At 38.7% G+C, this 23906-nt stretch overlaps 1 protein-coding gene across 2 annotated transcripts in view; it reads right to left on the reverse strand.

Moving 5' to 3' along the window:
• Positions 1–23906, reverse strand: part of TBC1D9 (TBC1 domain family member 9) — a 48030-nt gene that overhangs the window by 3034 nt on the left and 21090 nt on the right. The window contains exons 5-20 of one of the 2 annotated variants that reach the window (XM_066186429.1): positions 22860–23121; positions 21590–21797; positions 18560–18766; positions 16925–17095; positions 16337–16487; positions 14576–14790; positions 13016–13133; positions 12157–12442; positions 11321–11450; positions 7649–7747; positions 7460–7528; positions 5872–6112; positions 2712–2777; positions 1392–1478; positions 421–495; positions 181–281 (exon numbers count right to left, since the gene is read on the reverse strand). In XM_066186429.1, the coding sequence (XP_066042526.1) occupies positions 181–281; positions 421–495; positions 1392–1478; positions 2712–2777; positions 5872–6112; positions 7460–7528; positions 7649–7747; positions 11321–11450; positions 12157–12442; positions 13016–13133; positions 14576–14790; positions 16337–16487; positions 16925–17095; positions 18560–18766; positions 21590–21797; positions 22860–23121 (2486 nt within the window). The remainder of the gene's footprint in view (positions 1–180; positions 282–420; positions 496–1391; positions 1479–2711; positions 2778–5871; positions 6113–7459; positions 7529–7648; positions 7748–11320; positions 11451–12156; positions 12443–13015; positions 13134–14575; positions 14791–16336; positions 16488–16924; positions 17096–18559; positions 18767–21589; positions 21798–22859; positions 23122–23906) is intronic. The other variant, XM_066186430.1, reaches the window with a different exon arrangement.

The following is a 23906-nucleotide window of genomic DNA, read 5'->3' on the forward strand; positions in this document are numbered from 1 at the left end:
CGAGCTGAATGCCAGTTCAAGTATTTTGTAAACAATAAACTTCTACAATCAGCTGACTGCTACTCCAGTTATAAAGTATCTGCTCAAAGTAAAGCCTTTGTTCAGTGTTAATACATTGAATATTTATAGATATATGAAGGAAGTTTAAATTTAATGAAAAGTAAGTGTCATCAGAAGTACCTGATTCAGCTTGGGCAAATCCTTCGTGTTTTTTGCTTTGGATTTATTCTCTTGGCTCCACATTCTCAGATAATTTCGATTATCTTGTGAGCTCTTCTTGCCTATGGCCAACAAATTACCCAGAGATGGAGGAAAAAGTCCATGGAGAAACCTTACATTATTACCTTTATTCCCCATTTTCAAAAAGAGCATCTTTACATGAAATGAAAGATGTAACTCACATGGAGACACCAAGCATACCTTTGTCTGTTTTCAGACTCACTGTAACAAACCCATCATCTACTCCATGTTTGTTCCTGCTGTCTAGGCCAACAACTAGGAAGTGGAGGGGCAGGGGGAGAGAGAGATCAGTGTGGATTTAGATACAGACATTGATTTCATGTGTACAGTGCAAAATGACAAAATGTTTACAAATATTTACAAACTCTGCAAAAAAAAGCAGAGTAAAAATTACAGGAATAAATGCTTTTAGCTTATTCCTAAACCTGCTGATAGATTCCATTTAATTTATAATATCACCGCTGAGGCTGGGTCAATCTTAGTAACACAATGATTAACCCATGCTAACAGAACACACCTCCTAGCATGGTATATGTTTGGGGACTATACTAGTGCTTCCTCTTTTGCCTCTCATGACTTCAAATTGCAATTTCTAGACTAGTAACTCTTACCTGTACTTTCAAACAACTTTCACTTGTAACCTGAAGGATGGGTTATATTTTTCTTGAATCAGAAAGAAACTTCACATCAAGTATCACAAGAAAGAGAAAGCCATTTAAAGCAGCAGTGATGAGACCCTGGCTCTCATTAGGGCACACATGATTTCAACCCCCTGAACTACATTTTGATGCATCTTTTGCTCTCAGTTTTTCAGAATGTTTTAAGTTCTAATCCAAATATATCTTGCAAGCCAATCTATTTATTCTTATTCTCCACAAAATTACTTCTGCTGCAACACACTTATGGCACTATTCTGCAAGTAATGCTGCAATGCACAATTCAGAGGGACTCTTAGTGTACACATGCCTGCACCTCTAAAGATACCGATATATACATATACACATATACCACATATACAAATGCTTCATACTTCTTTTTAAAGAGAATACTTTGCTAACAAAGTTTAATCCAATTAAAAAGTAGCTCCCTAAAAGGACATGTTGAGAAATGCATCACCTCATCTGTTCATGCTCGAGACAAAAGATGCCTACCATGTGTACAGTCTGGTGTGATGTCCTCAAAAAAGTACTGAGTAGCTTCAAAAGCAGAGTCTGGCTCTTCTTGCTCAGGGGACGGATCTAAGCAACAGAGTAATATTCTTTCATTAAAAATTCCACCCTTTAATTAAAAACTGAAAGATATTTCCATTAATACATGAAGAATGTCAGTTTCTAGAAGTAAAAGGACGAGGGTGTGATGGGCTAGGAATCATCTCTTTTTAACTCACAGGAGATGAGCAACTGGACCTGAATTGTTTCCTTCCCAACATCCAATACTGTCTCACAAGGAGCTGTTTGCTTTCAGAGGCTGGCTTACCCATCTTCCCATGCCTACTTCCACTACTTTCTTCAGTGTGTCCTAAGCAGGGTGTGATCCCTTTCCTACCTGCAAACAGTCTGTCATCATTTGGTCCCCAAATATCAGAAGCTGCATTTTTAAAAACATGTTATTTGTAATAGTTCAATTTCTTTTTTAACTTTAAGTATTTAAAAAAAGTATTTAAAGTCTTTTTTCCGCATTAAATTACTGAATCACTCAGGCCTACCTCCAAGCAAAGCCATCTCCGAGCAATCAGAGATGTTCAAAGCATACAAAAGTGAATGGCCTCTCAAAGTTTCTAGGTATGTTTACCACAGCATGTAAATGTGCACAAGAATTCAACTACCCAAGTAGTTGCAACGTTCTTAAAGTGCAGGTTTAGTGAAGACAGCAGTAGGTACTCTAGGCACATGTGTGACAAGCCAGAGAGTTCCAGTATAGCATTTTCAGAACTGTTCTGACGTGTTTTCATCCCCTCTCCACCCTTAACTGCTTCTCTCACTTAGCTGAGTCCAGGTTTGTACAGCTCTCTGGAAAACACATCTATGAAACAATCTGGAGCTTCCCTCTGCAAACAGTTGTGTCAGTCCAGAGGGGAAACCAAGAAGAAAGCCTGGGGACAGAAATGAGGAGCCAGGACAGACAGGAACATTTCAAACTAGCTTAATTTTCAAACTCTTAAATAGAGTGCATTATGGTCACATATGTTGAAGAACACTAGATTTATGCCTGGAGGATATCACCAACCCCAACTTAACAGGCAAGAGACATTTATATGTTTGTGGAGGGAGCAATTGAGGGCTGGGAGGGTGCTTTCAGACTTTCCAAATCCCTGTCTGGTTAGAGAAGCAGCTTCCTTATTTTACTGCTGCATAAACAGCTACAATAATTCCCACAAATTAATTTCTAATTGGGAAAGCCAGCCATAAACAAGTCTGCTCCAAATTCCTGCTCTCATCAAAACCAGAGCTATTTAAACATCATTTACTTACCAGGCAAAACATGCATTTTATACAGTAGCTTCAGCTTCTCTGTAAGATCTCCATGACACGCTGCACCTAAACAACATTATATGCAGTGCATTACTAGCCAGCATTTTGTACCATTTTGTTTGTTATTGCTGCAACATTTTGGTTTAGAAACTGCTACATTCACTCTGGAAACTACTGTACCCCTTTACAGCTCAAGATCATTAAGCAGCTACTTGACTTCTAAGATCATATAGTAAAAACAGTAAGAGAACACAGACAAATCTACCCTGAATTTCATACTTCAATCTTGGGTCCTTTATTAAATGCCTATTTCGTAACACTCCATCTATGGTTATAGCATTATCACTCAGAAAGGCCTCCAGCTGGAACTTAACAAGACTTTTCTTGTGTGGACTTCAAACTTTCTGATCTGAGGATCCAATAACAACATCACATGTCTCAGGGCAGTTAAGACATTTACAAAAAAAATAAAAAAACCATCAAACCAGAAATTCAAGTAAAGAGCATTTATCATAGCTTAGCCATGGGCTAAACTGATGTTCGGGCAATATTTTCTAGTGATTTTTCCACATCAACCCCTATTTGTTTCTGGACTACAGCAGAATTAGCTGTATGAAATCCAAGAGGTCTATTGAAACACCTCCTTCCAACTAATTAAATGGACAGTAGTTAATTTTGAAGTAACAAAATAACTGATAATCAGACTTTTTCATAAATCTCACTTCTTGTGACATGCCACCCATAAATAAATGAATTAACTTTTAAGAATTAGATTGTGCAGAGATTTATTTTACCTTAGAGGTGACTTTGTCAACTTACCTCTGCTATGCAAACTACAGAGTGTGGTGTGGCAAGTACTAACCATCACAGTCTCTTGTAAAGCTTAGCACTCCAACAAATACATATGTTAGGCCAAAACATTGAGCACATCTACATTAGCCATTCTGCTTGCAACATGAACACAGAACCTGACTGTGTTCCTATCTGGTGTATCACATCATGCAGATAATGTGTTCTCTTCTGGTAAAGGCAACATGAAATAACCCAAGGACAGAACGGGCTGCACTTCTGCATCCTGCATCTACAGGAAACTGCAAAATAGGATTCAGGGCACAGGGTGACATGTGTAGGCTTGTTCCTCTCTCTGTCCCCAGATACGAAGAGAACTGAAAAAGCTCCACAGCTACTGAGAGAAATCTGTGTGTGCTTCCTGATGCACACTTTTCCTTCCTCCTAATGCATCCCTCTTCCTTTTTGCTCAAAATTAGGAAAAGCATTGCCAGCTGGTCAAGGAAGGTGATCCTGCCCCTGAAAGGCTTGGAGAAGTGGTGAGGTTACCACTCTGCTTTTTGAACATCCTCCTGCATTCTGTGGTTGAAAAAACCCTGTATGCAAAAAAAAAACCAAAACAACAACAACAAAAAACCCAAAAACCACTCAGGTACTCCTTGGAAGACCCAGCTTTCATGGTCCTGACTTGGACAGGAGGCTGTGACAAGTACTGCAGTGAGCAGCAGCCACTGGAGAAGTGGGAGAGCTGTGTGCTCTGAGAAGAAGAGTATTGCAAAAACACCATGGGAGGTAGGAGGCCAATTGGAATCCATGCACAGTTCTCTGTAGCTTACTTGGATATGCAGTCAACAGCTGCCATGCTATAATCCAGTGTGCTACAGGAGTGCAGGGCAGCTTTGTCAAGAGTGAATAACCCAAAGAGCTCCTAACCTAGGCTGAAAACCTCCTCTGAGCAGCACAACTCATTGGGCAAACCACTCCTATATTTGGACTATATTATTGTAACAGGGCACAGGGTAAACACGAAGAATGCACCAGGTTATTCCATCTTTGCTCAGCTGAGGCCCTAGAGGCACCTGAAGCAGGAAGTCCTTGAGCTATTTGTTGTAGAGGCAATGAAAAAGAAGTAGAATTATTAGAAGTCCTGGGGCATGGTGAAATATGCTCAAACAGGCGCATTGTTCCTTTGTTGACTGCACTGTCTTTCTCATGTTCTTCTCAACAAAAAAAGACGTTGGCAGGGTTGATTTACTTTTTAGGGGGGAAAAAAAGAAGTTTCTCAAATTACACCACACTGGGCTTAGTTTCTGAAAAACACGAGTTTACAGAATGAGCATTTTTGATTCTTTTGCCCATTGAAGATTTTAGTTCAGTCATGTTGGCTAATAGCCACATTTGTGCATTTTACATTCATTTCTGTTCACAGTGCTCAAACTGGCCCTTGTTCATATTACTCATTATGGGTTCCAAAACCAATGCTGACTCAGTGAAAAGCTGGCTGCCTGTTACTAACAGCATCCTGTAAACTGGAAGAGTAGCTAATTCCGGGGTCCTCAAAAGGCCATTGAGTATTACCTGGCAAACAGCACCTCAAATACGAATCACTGCATCACTGGAAGCACTGGGATTTTTTGGGTGGTGTGAAGGGGAAGTGTGCAGCCAGTTTTACTGTAACAGCTATTTTGCACTTACAAGAGAACAGGTGCTACTACTTCTACAGAGATTTTAATGCAAGGCTGCATTTGGAGCCCTAATGCTTAAACACACTGTTACAAAGAGCTGCTGAAAGCCAGACTGGGAAACATTTTCACTCTCAAAAAGGATGAAAATGTAGAGTTGGAGAAAATTCCAGGTTGCCATGAAATGACACATGGTAGACGGTGAGATGTTGCTCACTTACAGCAAACAGCTCCTGCTATACTTAAAAAAGGAGTGGCTGGCTCCTGCCTCATCTTCGCTTCCTCATGTTAGTCCTGGGGCTCACAGTGTCAACTTCCATGTCGTGAAATCTCGCTTCTTCAAGACTGAAAACATTCAGCCTCCCTCTCTGACCTTCCCTTTTCTCCTTTTCAGGGGACTTCCAAACTGCTTTCTGCAGCCTTGGTTACTGATTTCAGAAGCAACAGAGGCATTATCTCACACTCTAACTATGCCTAGGGGAAATACACCGTTAGCAGTCAGCGAAATCCTCAGACCCTAACAGATCTGTTCATGAGTTGTCCTTTTACACCACTGGCTAATGTAGACTCACCCACTAAGAGCAGCCTAAACCCCAGAGGGAACCACTGTCACTGGCACGATAAAATGAGCTGAACAGAAACAAACAGGTTTGTCACATCAGTTTGAAAGCGCTGCGGATCCTCCTTACTCAGTCCAGAGACGAATTCACGGAAATTGATGAGCAGATCTCCATTTTCATCCAGCAGCCTGAACAGGCGGGCAGCCAGGATGTCTGAGTGGGTTCCACAGGCCCAGGGGAAGAGGAGGGCGAACATGCCCTTGAACTGCTCGAAATCAATGCGATACTGCTCCAGGTAGGGCAGGCTGGGGTCGTGCCGCTCCGTGGCATTGCTGTTTCCTCCCCAGTAGCAGCTGGTCAAGTGCTCTGCCTGAACACAAGGTCAACACCACGACATTGTCAGCACCTCTGGCAACAATTCATCGCTCTTCATGATTAAAAAAGCTCCAAATAAAATAATAAATTTAATTAATAAAACTCCAAAAACTCTTCCACACGCATTCTTAAAACAGTGCAAGATAACAGACACATTTCAATTTATCCAGCCCTTCCACTTCTGGAAGAGGTTTCTCCTCTAGCCAGTATAAAAAAGCATCCCTCTATGAAAAAAAAATTAAAGAAAAAAAAAAATATATATATATAAAGCAAAACTTTTTCTGCCTCCCAGGAAGGTGAAGTATAAAATATCTGTTTTAGCCAGAGCTGTGACTTTACAGGCTTATTGTGCTTAGTCACGCTCTGCACCATCATCTTGCAGTCAAGTCAGAAGTCTCATGAAATCTTTATTTAATCTTTAATCATATGAAAATAGATGTTTATCAGAAATATTTTTTGTAGAGTCTCAAAAACACTGAATAATGTACTATTCTTTCAGTCTTACTGAAGTCAGTGGGAGTTCTGGAGCCGATCAAAAACAATTAAGAAGCTTAGGGAAAAAATATCTCAGCACTGCACAGCAATCAACCAGGGTGGATTGTCTGACTTGGTCTCACTGGTTTCATGGAAGACCGAAAGAAGGCACTGCAGGATCTGGACAACTTGGACTTGTCATTACAGATAGGAAATTAAAAGGAAATAAATTCTTCATAGTATTAAAAAAAAAATCTCTTTTTATAACAAAACAGAGGAAGAAAGTAATTTCTTTTAAGACATTGTGCCTGAAGGTGAAGCGAACACATTTCAATGCTCACCTTTACATTCATGGATCCAATGGCACTGTTGTACAACCAACTTATGAAGACACATAATGCCACTTTGTGGCATTAAATTCCCATGAAATGCATTCAAGCACTAACAATGGCAAAAATCAGCTCTTGTGATAGAAAAGTATTAACTGTCTGAGATAACAGAATAATTGTGGTAAATTCCAAAACTTGGGTCAGGTAGAGAGAGATATATGTTTAGCTTCTAATGACTGATCAAAAGCCTCTATCCAATTTTTCATTTTATTTTTTTATCAGTATATACTTTTTTCCCATGGACAAATCAATTAGTGAATTAAACCCTTCACAATGTTTTAAAAACCACTTGAGTTTAGGGGTGTTTTGTGTATCAATAACACAGCAGCTAATTCAAGTTTGTATCAATTGTATCAATTCAAGATACCCAACAATAACTGACAGACTTGACCTTGTGCTTAGAAAAGACAGAGTCCCACATCAGAAATGAACATTTACACTTCCTGGAGGCACACGAGCTTGTCTTCACTTAGCTTTACCTTGAAAAGCGCATACAGTTCCTCCAGTTCATCGATAGTAAAAGAAGTCTCTGTCACAATTGTTCGTACCTTTGGAAACACAACATTAACAGTTACAGACCTGAAATCCATGTCTCACTGGAAAGCTAAGTTAAACTTCAGAAACTGACTGAACTTATTGCTTGCAAAGAACATGATTTCAGTACTGACCACATTGCGCTTTGTAGTATCTTCGAGGGTTTGGATGACTTTCAGTCTTTGTTTGAATCTCATTTGTTCGATTAAATCTGCCCGGATACTTCCAAATTTCTTGAAAGAGAAAAAGTAGTACAAAATTGTCTGAGTATTAATATTCAGAATATTTAGCTTGTCTTTACTGTATTAGAGAAATTAATTTAATTATCTGATGTACCACAAATGAAACTGCTGTTAATGCATTTTTCTAGCACATTACAAAATTGCAAAGACTTTAGGAATATATCACTGGATTTTATTTTTCCCAAGAACTTATTTTAATTTGAAAGGTCTTTATTCCATTTCAAACTCTCTTATTTCAAACTGTAATCTCAGAAGTTAGAAATTTCTTGTTTGGAAAATCTCTGTGAATAGTTTGTTTCCTAAGTCCTCCTGCAGAGTTTTATTTCAGCTTGAGCTGGAATGTCTCATTATCAGAACAGAAAGAGGATATTAAACTAACTAGATCTCTCTCTAATGGCTGAGATAGTACAGCAGTCCTTACATTCTGAGGATCTGAAACCAAGCAGCAAGAATGCAATTTCCACTAGCAAAATATTCCTTTTAGTACCCAAGTCTTATTTTCAGAAGTTTTCTTCATAATGCACATAACGGTGTCAGGGAGCTCCTGCACATATTTTAAAAGCCTCATGGGGGAAAACATGGAATAGTATTCCATGTTTTCGTATGTAGAGGAATGCCTAAGCCCTAAGATCTATTTTTGTAGAAGTATTATAAGTAGAAGTTTCTTGCCATCCAAAATCCACACAGATGATCAGCAGGAGTAATAATGCTATACCACGTGTAAAGCATAAAGGGATGGCATGACACACTTTCATACAAGATGAAATTATATTTCCAGTGCAAGTGCATCTACATAAGCAGGTCATAAATATGCTGGCACATTCTTGTAAAATGAAATGAATGCTAAAGCTGCATTTATCTATAAAGGTGTTCACCTTTATAGATAAATGGTGTTTAAAGGTGTTGATATACCTGGGAAGTAAAAAGATGCTTCATGTACTTGTGAGCACGTTTCAAATAGAGAAGCCTTTTGACAAAAATGGAATGTAGATAAACAGTCACGAATATCAAGCATCACAGAGGTCACAAAGCCTTGAGAAGGCAGATCTTTTGTGGCTCTGAGGCCACAGCTATTCCAGTAATCAGAGTTTATTCACTGGTCCGGAGGCCAGACAAGGTCTGTTCACATCCACAAAACTAAACCTCACGTTGTCTACAAAGAAGGAAGGTTGCAGGAGATTTCCTTCTGGGGATGGTCCTTTGCCCATGCTAAGTCTCAAACTGTACAAGGAGTTGGTGGAAGAATGCCACTTCTTCAAAGTCAAAATTGTATCAAACCTTTCCACAGCACAGACCTTTCAGTGTCAGCTCTTTAGTTAAAAGTAAAAAAGATCCAGATACCACTGTACACACAGCTAAAGTGTTGAAGACCTATTTTCTTTCCTAATTAGCTAACACACAAATTAAATGAGTTAAACACGTAACAGCTCTGATTATGAGCCTACACTCCACAGACAGCTAGTGAGTTATGCACAGGCTTTCAAAACTGCAGTATTATGCATTATTTCAGTCACTTCTACTATAATTATTATGACACCAGGATCTATGGCTTCTGAATTAAATGCAAAATTGAATGAAAGGATAAGAGTTTCTTTACTAAAAACCATTTTCAGTAAATTAAGAAAGTACTGGCAGCGTAAAATGCACTTGCTATGTATATTCTCTTATTTGAAGAGGGTATCTCCTTTGAAAGTAGAAAGTCTGCTCAATATCATGGCAGAGACAACTGCTAATCACCTATTTACCAAGAAATTCTTCTGCATCCCTTCAACTTTCACTGAAGACTTCTCATATACGCATCTGACATGATTACCTAAGAGCTGGACAGTGTCAGAGCATGATGGAAAGCAGGTCTTCATAAAACAATTCAAATATTGTGCCTTTGCCAGTGCCATCAAGTTCTCAGACTCATCACATTTCCATGACAAATATCACAGGACAATCTGGAAGGGACAAGGTTTTTCCCTCTCCTTGGGGGTGGTATGTGTATGCTTGAGGGAAGGCAAAGGTCTTCAAAAAAACCTCACATGTTCTTCAGCTGTAGGTCTCCCTATTATTTTTAAACTATTAATGTCTACAAGATTAGGAATAGATGGTTATCCAGCAAGTACTCTTAGCAGTTTAAATTCTAAAAAATAACAAAAATATGCTCATTTAGTTGATATTTCATTCTTTGGAGCTGTAACAAAGCTAGCAGTGACTTCTCAGCCCTGACTGCACATAACTAAGCAAGAAATGTAACAGATGTTGTGCTTTTGAATCCTAATAGTTTACTATTTTGAATCTTAATAGTTTACTAAAGAATTGTTGGGGTTTTTTTAAAATAAATGAATTAACAGCAACTCCCTTGAAACTAATTCTCTCTTTGCAACCAGCTCCTGCTTTCCTCACGGTTCCTCATTCCCCATGCTACTTGTTTTGCCTAATTACACTGAAGTGCAGTTGGTTATTTACCGAGAAGGAGGACAAGGTTCTGTGCTGCAGAAGCCCCAAAAAGACAGACTAGCTCTGCACAGACTCAGGTTATTCATCTTAGAGCAGTTAAGCCAATGCAAGCAGTCTTCATGATGAGGAAAATGGAAAAATGCAAGGGAAACACAACTTCAGATAAAGGCCTTGCTGGCCATTCTGACATCTACCAAATGTCCATCTACCCTGACACACTTTTCTCTTCAGCACAGAATACACAGAGGACTGCCTGCTTCCTTATTAACTGTGGTATGTTCAAGTAAGGGGGGGTTACAGACATTTACAGGCATTAATGGAAGTGCCTTTGAGCAAGCTGTGCCTTTGCTAAGGTGTAAATCAACCTCCTGAATTAAAGTTACTCATTTACCCCACATGTCAATGGAAGGGAATATTGGAAATTAAGGAGAAAAAAATCTTTACAGTTTTTCCCTAATTTTTATGAAATATGGCTATGTCAGTGTAACCATCAGAGACATTTTATCTGATGGCTTTTTGGTTTTTTGTTTGTTTTTTTTTTTTTTTAATATAAGGACAATTAAAACAGTCTGCAGATTTTAGTTGGTTTTGCAGGCTTTGTCCTGTGCTTTAAAAGATACTAGTTATTACCAGCTCCTTTCACTCCAATTTTTTTTTTAGCTTTGGTGATAGTAGAGAATATATGGTCACAATCAGCACTTTTAAGAAAACCAAAGGCAAAAGAAACAAAGTTTCACCGGTAATAGAAAGCTCTTCTGAAATCACACAGATTTCAGTACTATTTCAGTCTGGAGAAGCGCAAAAAAGCTTAAATGAGAATGAACTCTTTTCAAATTAAAAGTTCAGCCTTTTGTTTGTAAATCACGTTTTGCTTGTGGGCTGCTCTCCTTTTGAGGCCTCAGACTTCTCTATGAAAGAGCTCCAGTTATAAGTTTTGGTTAAAAGAAGAAGAAAGTCTTAACTCCTCTTTCTTGCTCCATTTCAGCCTTCTCAGATGAGTCTGCATTTCTTTTATGTTCTTTCCATTTCAAGCAAAGCCAAACTACAGAGTATCAAATTCCTCTGCGAAACAAGAAGTTGTGTGCCGTGGCAAGTTCTTGTTAAGAAATTTTATCCTACCTCATAGGAAGACCTGATTAGCCTGAAGATATCCACCTCAGGATAAGGCTCTACATCATCACTGAGCAGGGAGTGAAGATGAGGAATGGGAGGAAGAGTGCTGTCCTTATTAGTTACGCTGTCCAAATATCTGGTGGGGAAGAAAAAATAAAGAAATGAGAAACCCAAGGTAAATCTGTAGGCCCTCCCTTCTGAGGGTTAACATCACATTGATTATTACATGTAAAAGCAATCAAGCAATTTCTCTACGAAGAGTTAAGGTGATACTACTGAAATTTGTTATGAAAAAAAGAATCCAAAGTTCCAGCAGCATCTTGAAAACTAAACACTGCTACCAAGCACAAGAAAATCAGAGGTTACGCTCAGCAGCATTAGTTCTGGTTAAATGACTCAAGCCACTCTATCATCATCCTATTTTCACTGAAATCTAATAGTTCAAGAGCCTACCTAATTCTTCTGAGTCCTACTTAGTCTATTCCCAAACCAGATTTCCTTGGCATCAAGGCTTTTTATTAGTAACATTTAAAAGGTAGCAGGTTGAACTAACAAAACTCACGTAATCCACTAAAATAATAAATCAAGTTAAATTTCTATAACCAGGTTTGGGAAGTTTATTTGAATATCTTGAAAGAAGATTTTATATCTTTTTGGTCACTTAGCATTATTTTAAAACAATATAAGGACTACCTTATGTGGATGAAAGGGGACTACAAGCATGTAAAAGATTTACCTATATGGTACTAGTTTAACTTTAGTGTTTCAACATAGAATACAAGACAGAAAGAGCAAGCAAAAAAACCCACCAAACATGATACTTAATTTTCTGTAATAAATACCTTCCCAAGACTGTCATGGCTTCTCCATCATCTTTACAGTTAAGCAGCTTGTCTACATTAGCTTCGAGGACAGCGAGTGCTAACTGAAATATCACCTTTATTCCTTCACAGAAGAAACAATCCACAACTACCACTGCACTTTCAAATGGCATTACACTGAGGAAAAGAGTGAGGAACCAGGACAGGGAGATGGTGGAGATCACACCCAAGTCCTGCATGCAGTCATAAAGCTGTGGAATGTAGTCACGAGCCAGCTCTTCAAAGACACCCTGATCCACCAATGCTCCTGTTGAAGACAAATAAGGTTGAATTAATTCAGGAGCAACTGAGATATTGTCATTAAAGGGAGAAAAAAAAAAAACCAAACAACTATTTTTTCTGATTAATAAGAATATTCTGCATGGTGCTTATGCACATTTTCTCACTTTCAAATGAGTAACATATTCCATTACACCACTGAGTTATACATACTAACTGAACTGTAATAAGTTTTAATTATAAAATCCATAATGAATAAAAAAAGGATTCATTTGGTTTAGCACCAGCAGAAGTTAAATAGCGGCCTGATATTACCAATTCTAATTGGAGTAAGACCTCAGCATCACCTGTTGAATGAGGCCAGGGTGACTGTGAGGGTTTAGATTTACCTCAAGAGAACCCCATATTATACATTCCCATACCATAACATCAGTATTTTAACCAGGCCAGGAAGAATAATTTCTAAGGGTGAGTATCTCAAGTATTTGTGAGATACAGTAAAAACAGATTCCATGATAAACTGAACAGTTCTATGATAAACAGTTAATTTGGTTCTTCTTTTTTTTTGTGATGCCATTTCAAAAATGTCCCCATAGCATACCAACAACTCTTGTGTTGTAGTAGTCAGGCAGCATACGCTCACACAGAGCCACCAGCAGCCAGAAAGCTTCCTCCTCTTTTGCATAAAGGAGGAGCACTGAAGTGACAATATTCATAGCCTAAAAAAAAGGGAAATAAAATTATTCAATATCTAGCACTGTACCTAGGCAGATAAGTGGTTAGGAAATTAGCTGCATCTCTCCCTGCAGATCCCAAACTGTACAAGTACTTCCCTGTAAAAACAGCAGTGTTTCCCAGTGCTCAAAGAAAGGCTTAAGAAAGCCTCAAATCACAAAAAATCGTACGGTTTTTCTTTAGTTTTGTTCTTGTTGTTGTTTCACTGGGACTTTTTTTGTGGGTTTTTGGGTTGGTTGGGTTTGTGTTGCAGATTTTTTTTTAAGGAATCAACATTTTTCTTCCTAATCAAGGCTGACTCAGGTCAAACATCCCTGTTACACTGCTACTGATATTCTGCCATAGGTGCTCTTGGGGAATCTGGGTCTGGTGCAGCCAAAACACCTCCCACAGCACCAATGATGTACCTGAATTCTCAATGCAGCTGAACCAAATCTCAAGGTTATTAATTACTGTGACAGCTTTAGGGACCAGATCTGAAATGTCCTTCTACTGCTCCTCTGCTAAATAATCTTTACAAATGTTGTAGCTATTACTTAGTGCCACACGTGTTACTAAATAAGTTATGATGGCATCTGTCAGAACTGCTTGCACTTACTCATGTTGCATCTAAAAGTCTTAACAGTCAGACACTAATCAGGCTTCTTAATACTAATGAATTTAATTTCCTCTTTGCAAAAGTAGGTAGGAAGGCAAAAAAAGGCCCAAGTGATAAGCCAAAATTATATAGTAACAAGGAATGATTTAGGAACAGAAACTAAAGTGACTTGAATTATGGGCATAAGAAGCTCATAACCATGTACTGGGGTCAGCATTAACTCCACAGATAGATGGTTGGGACTCACAGTGATATCTCCTAGGATGCATTATTTTTTGCCAGGCGTCTGGGGGCTTTTTGCTTGGTTTTTTGGTTGTTTTTGTTTCTTTTCATTGTTTTGAATGATGGCATGGTATCACCGAAAGAGGAAAGGAGGTTCTGGAGGGTTATAACTAATACATTGAATAATAATTCGCTATAAGATGGATAGCTAAAAATAGATAAAAATTTAAGGCTGACCACAAAGTGTTTTGGTTTTGAGGGGATTTTTTGTTAATAAGAAAACAGCCTTTCTTCAAGGTCCATTGTCATTTTCTGTAGACAGGTCAGTTATCACCTGTCCAGTTTTTAGATTTATGAGCAGAAAATAAGCTTACAGAAAACATCTCTCAACATGTGCTGCTAATACTGCTGTTGAGCAGGTCCTTGTGTGACATCCCTCTGGCCTCAGCATTCCTGCCTCTCTGCAGCACTGAGGCGTGAGCTCACAGCACCATCCACACTCCACTGTGCTTCACCCAGCCAAACACACGCAGGTCTGAAGAAACAGGACTGCAAGGAAAGAACTGCAATTCCAGCAACTGAAGGAGTCCAGGGCATTTCAATTACCTGACAGTATCCTATGTTTGGATTTCTGAAAGCATAAGCTGTCAAGACTCTCCTCAAAGCAGCAATACCCATCTCATTCTGGAATGCAGGGTGCTCTGGAAGGGAGCGGTGCAGATCCCTCTCTATCTCTTCTGTAGCAAGATTGTATTTTCCCATGGATTTCTCCACTAGGTCCTCATAATAGCCAGGATGAGTGGCCATTTCATTAATGGCTCCTAAGAGTAGGAGAACAATATCAAAACCAGGAAAAAACAGAAGGTTTAGCAGGTACAGTATTCCAAACACAATGATCTGCTCGCCTTCCATTCCGAATGTCACCAAGCACTTCGAAAGCAAATATGAAAATATTATCTTTTTAAAGGTGATTACAGAATAAAAAGGATGTGCCTTGGTGATTATCACCCCTTCCTGTCTTCTCTACAGGCACTTTTATAATGAGGTTAAAACCTCTCTCAGGCAGAACAAAACAGGAGGCATGAAGAACAAACCAACTGTGCAGTCACATGGTATCATGAGCTCCCTCTGCAGCTGGCTGTGGGTTTGGTTATCTTAAATAACTCAAAACTTGTCTCTGAGAAAGCTCCTTGCCCTGAGGACAGAGTAGATTAATGTTTGGTTGCAGAGAGTATGATACGTCAGCCAAAAGCAGGAGACAGAAACTCATGAGTTCTATTCCTACTTCTGAAAATGACTCTGTCATCTTGGGCAGGGCACTCAGCTTTAGGCATACCACTACACTCAGCTCAGAGCAGCTATGAAATTTCACTACTGACTTTACAACTTCTCTGGAAATGAAAATCAAGTGTCAGTAGCACAAAGTACTCTACATAGAAAATATGAATTATAGATACACAGTGAAAATTAGTGAAAACTAGCTGTTAATAGGACACAAAACAGAGCTGTGCATTCCTATGTGTATCTTCGGAAAACGTTGCCTTTAGTGCCCAGCAGCAAAGAGAAAATGTACGTGACTGTGTATTACTAGGGAAGAAACAGAAAACTAACTTGAACGCATCATTAGGGGATCAGATAAAGGCCTTCATGTGCTCATATTGTAAGTGGTGTGAGTAGCTGTGGTAACTGTCTTGGGAAGGGTAGAGCTAAAGAAGGCATCTGGTGATAGGTTATGAAGAAAGCCTGAGGTAGGATTGATTTCCATATGACTATTAATAAAATTCTTCAACTTCAAAGAGAAAATGTTTAAGTGGACACAGATCTAGAGAATGCTTTATGGCACAGAATCCCAGACAAGTATTTTCTCACCACTTATCGCATAACAGAAGCACCTAATAAAATGTTAGACTAGCTTTTTTTAATTATCAACGAAAGAAAAGATAGTGCTTCCATGCCACATGCCTAAACTTTGAAATTCTTTGCAACAATTGCTGTGAAGACCAAGAGCTTACTGGATCCAGAAATTATTAAATAAATGGGAATTAGGTTTGCTGGTGGTTACTGAACATCTAGAAGGCCCTTAGACTACTGGCTTCTGGTTACAGAGTGTGTGTTCTGCTTTTCATATGTTCTTCCTTAATTATGTTATGTTCCTTAATTATGTTCTTAAGCCTGCTTGAGAAAGGGTATTTGCCAGTCTGAACAGAAATCTGGTCTCAACTTGTCTGGCGCCCGCTAACAATCATAGCCTTACTTACTCCAAATATTTCCAGACACTTATTATGTGCACCTTTAATCATCTTTGAAATCCTTGCTTCCCTCATGCTTTTGCTTATATCCCACAGACACATTCAAACAAAAACCTACCTGAAAAGAGCAGCCAGAGTTCCCCTCTCATGCTTTCTGGAATGCCCTTGAGCACAAGGTCTCTGGTTTTCTCTGTGCGATACATACACACCCCTTGGCCATATTCAGCAAAGTGAATTTTCCAGGCCTGCTCCTTCAGGAACTCCTTGGCCTACAAGCAAAGAAAGGCAGGCATAAAGAGGCAGCTTCTCTTTCTAACACTCTGACCCACTAAAATCTTGAGTGCTAAAAAGCCTGCAATATCCTAACCTTCCAAGTGAGCAAGAAGTAACTTGGCTACAGTCCAGTTACCTTCTTAATTGGCTGCCTCCTCCCATTACCTAGTTTCTGTGCCAGTAGACCTTGCTGTTAAGGGAAGCAGTTACACTTAAGAGCAGGAATACAACCTCTCCTTGATTGACATCCAACTTTGCCTTTATGTAGTCAAGTTATTTGTATTGGTAAAACAACAACACGTTCAAGCCTTTACTTCTGTGAAAAATACTGCCTCTTCTAAACTGTCTAGCAGGGTCAGAAACAATGGGTTTTCAGGCAAACATAATTTAACAGCCTTTTCAGTCATGTGGAGCACTCAGAGGTGTGTTTTACCAGCTTGGGGTTGAACTCCTCGGGTGACCTGCGCCGATACATGGTCATTAAAGCCTGAGTTGCTGTTGGAATGCCGTTATCATTGAGGTTGAATTGGCGCTCTCCCTCCGACTCAGAGCTCAGGCTTTTGTGAGGGCTGGCAGAAATTAAACTACTTGACCTTGTGAACACCTGTAGAAAGCAGTCACAAGCAATACAGGCATAAAGATGAGCCAGTGTCTGGACGGTATACTTCACTTCACTTAAAAATTTATACATGCTTGCAGTTAACAAAAACACGTGGCAGCAGAAATTAAACCAGTAGAGAATAATGAAGTAGCTTCCAGTTTCTCAATAGCTCTCCTGAAACACAACCAAATTCTAGATCTAGAACTGCTAGGGTAATGTTAACCCTAAGTAGCCCAGGGTAATTTAACCAGCTCCCTCACTCTGTCAACATCATAACCTGTTAGATTGTGATTTGGGAGAAAAGTATTTTGAAGAAAAAGGATTTTCTGACTTCTCAAACTGCTTTGAAGCTGCATCACAGTAAAATCTCACGGAGCAGTTCACACCAAATGCCTGAAATTGCAAGTAGCAGTCATGCAGATCTAGATATGTAGTCATATTACAGATTGTAGTAAAGGCTTACAATTAGTTTGTTTATAATTCAATAGGTAGAATATTTAGATCCACTTACAGCAAAAGTTCCAGCACTATACATGCCTATGTGCTCTGGTATACAACACCACAGTGATTATATCTCACCATCAACAAAGCCATTAAAAAAATTCTTTTAAGACATACATGGCAAACAGGGTAAGGCTCCTCAGGACAGTACCAAGATATGGCTTAGGACAGACTTGGAACATGACGTCTATCTACATGATACCAAAATGATACACCACCCTTTCTACTTTGAGATCTGAATTACTATACTTGGCTGGGTTTAAACAGAACTGATGAGGTTGTTATATGAAGCATTTGAATTTATTCATAAAAACTGGAATTCAGCAGAAGGCCTGACATTCAAAGCACCTAAGAAAAGTGTATCTAATCATCTTTTAAGAACCATTTACTTTGCACACACATATATAAAGAGGTGGTTCAGAATAGGGTAATTTGATGTTCAGGACAGGACTGCTGTTTTCCTGCTAGGTCAAATGTGCCAAAGTTCACTAGCAGTGCACACGTAAACCTGCTCAGCTCAGACACTGTTTTCAGAAGAATCAAAAGATGGGATTTAGCACCTAAAGTCTTGAATAAAAGGAGTTTCATGCCAACTGATAATTTCTTCAAATTATTAAAATTCCAGAATTACATTTGAGTTGGACAAGTAAATAGATATTAAAAGTATTATTCAATTATCCAGTTAATTAACTATGACACTTTCCAACAAGATACACCATAATTTCAGAATGTAGCAGCAAGAATTAGTGCAGCTCTTAGTCAGCAGTGATGATTTCTCTTAGGTTTAACATGAAAAAATAGATATCCTAACTGACAAATTTCAACACTTCAGCTCAAAGGCATTAACACAGAAGAGGTCACATTTCTGTGCCTAAAGGTTTACCTTTGCAAAAACTTGAAGGTGTTTCCTCTCCCCACACCAGTTAAAATCCCCTCCTAGTAAATTATTCATGTTCCTTCACATACCTCATCATCTGAGCTGATATAGCTTCCAGAAATATTTTTATCCAAGTATATTTTTGAAGTGGTTTGTTGCAGAAAGTCCGAGATCCTCTGTACAAGGAAGTCTCTGTCTTTCAAGTTGGCAAAGAGGAATGTCATTCTGTTTTTCGTGCTGATTGACAGTGGGCTGGGCAGCACGCTGGAGCTGTCTGCCTTTTCCACTATTGTCACCTAGGAAGAAACAGTTGCTACAGCTTAAGATCTTTAGTTAATCAAGCTGCTTGCTCTAGGAAACCATCTTACTACAATAAACACATGCTCCTTCCACCCTTATATCAAATCCCTATGGACACCCCTTTGTCAGAAAACATGGTTTGCTACAAGGGCTTACAAGCCTGAAAGATGAAGGCTGTAATCCTTCAAACAACTGGTTTCAGTACATTTTCTATAAAAGCTCTCCTGCACTACTCAGCTGATTTTCCTCAGGCCCTATTTTAAAAGAATCAGTGAAACAAAATTTCATGTACGGGATACAAATCTATCAGCTTTTTTCCAAATCCCTCTCCTGCTTCCTAACATCTTCAGCACAGGCTGAATCCACAGAAACCTTGGCCTATCTTTTACTGCCAGTACATGTGAATAAACCATTTTTGAGATGATGCTCCTGTTCAACTGTATTATAGTTGCACACTGTGAAAACAGTTGCATAGTGTTGTTTTAACTGTATTTTCACAGTACACAGGAACTTGCAACAAAGGGAAATTAACCCCATGTCTTCCCGTACAAAGGAAAATATCTAACCCTGTGAAGTGGAGGCTTCTGTTTGGCCTTCAGTTGTTAGGGAAATGGTCACTAATCTAACTGAACTCCAACCTGTAAACAGGACTCATACCACAATCTACTGAGTACAGGAAATGAGTTCCCTGAGATTTTGGTAATGCACATTTACACAAAGAAATCTCAGGGATAAATCATACATACATACACTGCTGATGAATTATTTAACAGTTGTGTGTCCTAAACATCACCAACTATCAGCCTTAAAAACATATTAATCCATCAAGTTTGTGCAGTTCATGCATTGAACAAAACACAAATCAAAATTGTAAATACTTTTAACCACTGCTTTTATGACTTTAGATGATTTCTTAGGTAACGAAAACTGACTTACTGCCTTCAGAATAGAAGGTGGCACATTTAATTTTGCTAGGACTTTTACTTTTGCTCCTCTAACCCTTTTAAAAACAGAAATCAATGGTAAGACATGAGTACTGTAATATTAATAGCTCTCTAGCTAAATGGACAGGGTAACCATATTTCATGCATACTCTTTGAAGATTTAAAGACTGCAGTGCACCGCTCAGGTGCTAAACCACTTCTCTGTTCTCCCCGCTTCCTTTTACGTTTCTGTTAACGACAAATCTACTAGCTATTTGTTAACTTAAAGGACTTCACTAATAGCATATTGAGGTTAGCTAAGAAGTGTTCCCTACATTCTCTGTTCCACTTTAAAACTGCTCGCGCACAGTCAGCACAAAAGACAGACAAGTTCTAAAGGCACAGGACAGACAATATTACAGCAAGTTTAATTATAGCTCTGCTGTAATGAGAGCTGATATCCACTTATTTCCTATTCAGTGGAGACACACACATATCTGAAGTGCTTTGTCTTGGAGAGGGTGCCTGCTGAAGGTGCAGTGAGCACCGCAGTCAGCCACTGAAAAACATCTTTCCCCATCATAATTTTGGAATCAATGCTTTGCTATTGTCTCATCTGTCAAAACACCTCCAGGATATCACAGAACACTGGAATTAACTTAGGGTTTAACCCAAAGCTTTAATTAAATAGAAGGCTTTCCTTGAATTACTAATGGTACTGAGCAGTTGTTCTGAGGACTGGCACTACCCCCTGGTTTACTGTTCTCCTTGCTCGTGTTTGGACTTAAAGCTGTTCTCACAGAAGAACTTATTCCTTCAGCTACTTGTGTCTCTTAAAGCTTCAGAGCTGCTCTGAATCCCGTGCTGCTGTGACTGTGGCTATCAAAAGCACTTGCTGAATCTGCATCCAGGAAAAGGGGCCCTGCTAAATGAAGACTTTGACTCCTCCTCCACCACTTTACCTGCAGGACTGCCATTCCCATGGATCTTCAGACAAACAGTGCAACCATAATTGAATGTCTCATCCCAAATAACCAAAGTCGTTGCAACAAGCTGCTGAGAAGCTGTACTTCAAAGTTTCTGAACAACTACCTGTTTTAATCATTTGTGGGGGAGAACAGTGCCTTGAAATATTCCATGGTTCTTCAGTCAAGCCAAACTGTCCTTGGTTACACCAGCTTTGCTACTCCTTCCAAAACTTACTTAACACAATTTTCCAATAAGCCACAAATCAAGTCAACCGTAAAAAAAAAACTCCCCAAGATAATTATTTTTTATTGCATCAAACAAACCCTTCTAACTGATGATCTGCTTTAAGTAACCAGTTTTAAAAAGGGAAACACACCGATTTGAAAAATACTGGCAAAATATTTTCCACACACATGAATAAACAATTGGAAGCCTATGTGAAGAGGCAATTCAAAACTTCAGGATTATGACTCTTTATACATCTGACAAAAGCCAATCTTATCTAACAGATTCTATAACAGAATTTCCACTCATCAGTCTAAGAAATTTCACCCTCCACTCCTCCCTATGAGGCACAAGAAATGTAAAATTGGGCTGTAAATCAGAATACAAATTATGAAAGAGGAAGAACTCACAAGGGTTATGAAAACTGAGGGAAAGAACTCTGTGTGAACTTTAGTACCAGGAACTGTGAACTAAGATACACAATCATTAAATATTACTTAGAACACATCAGAACGGCATGCTCACGAGAGATTAAAAGTATGAAAAGAGACTTGTCTCCAAAAATAATCAACAAAAACAAACAAAATACAAATAATAGTAAAAAATCCACACCAAAATAAAAAAATTCAAAGTTAGGCTGAAATATGTAGTAAGATATCAATCTATTACTTGTCCTATAAATTTAAAAATACAAATATTTACCTCTCGAAGAGGGATAATAAGGCTGCACAAGTTCTCTTCTTTACTAGTAAAGCAAATGTAGTTTGTAGAAACAAACATCTGACCCAAAATATGCATTTTATTGAATGGAGTCCAAAGAGTACAGTCTGTGTGTCCATCTAATTTCTCATCCTTGGGAAGTCGGAACAACGCGCGGTATCTCTCACTCTTTGCTCTGGCATCAAGATCCCTAAAAAAAAACCCCACAGAAACATATTCTTGGTTTAGGGAATATATAATACATTTTAAGATGTATTTTATGCAAATCATTGCAGGTTACCTGCAACATATAACTCAGCTAAGCAAGGACTGTAGAGCAAAAAGTTGGAAATAATTTGCATATAGTGGAGATACAGTCTTCACTTTTAAAAGGTTCTAAAACTACATTAAAAAAAAAGTCTGCCATGAATGACTCAGACATTTATCTTTACTTCTCAGAGAGAGGAAAGACTCAGTGAGCTTTTCATATTCAGCCCTACTTTCTGAAAATATGTACAGTGAATCCAGTTTTTGCTTAGTAATGCTTCCCTGAGGCTTATTTATGAACATTATGGAATCCCTGAGGTTAGAGTTTGTTAACAATTTCAAGGCTTAGTCTTGATAATGCATTCAGTGCAAACACTCAACAGTAAGGACAAACAAATGTGATATAACGTATGTCAGATGTCACTAAGTAATGAGAAATATAAACAAGCACTTGCTATAATTCTGTATGGTAAACTAACATGAACAACATATGAAGAAAAAATGAAACAGAAACTAACAAGCTGAAGTATGATATAAAAGAAGAAGAAATGTTTTCCAGACAACTTTTCATCTCTTAAAATTTTGTCAATTTTTGTATCACTGTTACCTAAACTACATTCTAGATAGAATGAATAATCTAGAGTCATTTCTCAATTCCAGTGATAAGACCAAGTATGAATGCTAGGCACAATTCTTAATAACACATTAATCATTTTATTACCTTCCCCCACTGACATAAAATGGCCTTAAAACAGACAGCAAAATGCATTTGGCTCAAGTAAGTCCATTTTTGCAGCATGCTCATATTCAAGTATTTTCCATTTCCTATTTCAACCAGATACCAAGTAATTATATTTAAACAATTATTCACATTTTGCCTCTGCTGGATTCAATCATTCCCTTTGGAGTAACAGTAAATGGCCTCAACATTAGAAAAGTTTTGGACAAAATCCTGCAAGTAAAAGGACTGAGAAGGAAGAGAGGAGTAAGAGCCAGCGCTACCTACCTTTTTAGAGCAGATACTTTTTTGGGGGATTTCTTTTTCAGTTTGGGTAATGACCTGTCTTGTTCAAATCCCTCATTGTCCAAAAGCTGTCGCATAGCTATGTTTGCAAGCTGTTCCATTAGTTTAAACGTCTCACCGATATTAAGGAATACTGAGAAGAAATGTTCACTTGACCTTGTGCTCACTTTGATCATGTCAGGGAAGAGCAGTGTAGCATTCTTCTCAAGCTGAGTGATATCAACCCAACGGATAACTAACTTTGCTGAATGGGAGAAAACAAAAAAAAAACAAGATTCAGTATAAAAATGAGCATATTCAGGAGCTTTTAGCTTCCTTTTCCTATAAAATGCATTCAGCTGACTTTTTCTTGCACCTTGAAAAGTTGGGAGCACAGCATAAATAGACCAAGCTTGTACAAACAAACCACTATCACCTGACAAACAGCAGATGAAAGAGTTTAAATGTCATTTCCTTTATTTACAGAACACCACACAAGCATTACAAAACTAGGCGAGCTAACATGACTTATCATTGTCACCGCACTGGCTCAGACTCTGATGTCCTCTTTTCCTATGGAAGCAAAGAAACACAGTCTAAACACACCAGACAGGCTTGTGTTATTTTTACACAGTATAAAGTTGCAAATATTACAGCCATGACAGAACCTCAGCTTTTCTCCCAACACCAATCCAGGTGGTGTCCTTAAAGCCGGGGCTAAATCCCAGGACTGATACTGATCCATTGCCCATAACCAAATACTGCTGAATTGTTCACCTCCACTGTGCTTTGAATTAACTCCCCGTACAGCAGACTAGTTGCATCCACACTGTGCAGTTCTTTATTCTGGGCCTCCTCTGAAACCTTTCTGATGTTCTGGTGTTGTACAAATGTAGATGTGTCATTTAAGGCCGCAAAGTCTGCCAGAGTAGTACTTGAGGATTGTGTAAGAGCAGAAGAGAAAGCCAGAACTGGTGTGATCTTGTCCCTATTCCCTTTTGGGCATAGCTCCTGAGGTGAACCATGTCCCTGGGCAATGCCAAACACTGT

Source organism: Chamaea fasciata, unplaced genomic scaffold (genome assembly GCF_029207755.1).
Source record: "Chamaea fasciata isolate MVZ Bird 193981 ecotype frontalis unplaced genomic scaffold, bChaFas1.0.hap1 SCAF_6, whole genome shotgun sequence".
NCBI classification, from domain to species: domain Eukaryota; kingdom Metazoa; phylum Chordata; class Aves; order Passeriformes; family Sylviidae; genus Chamaea; species Chamaea fasciata.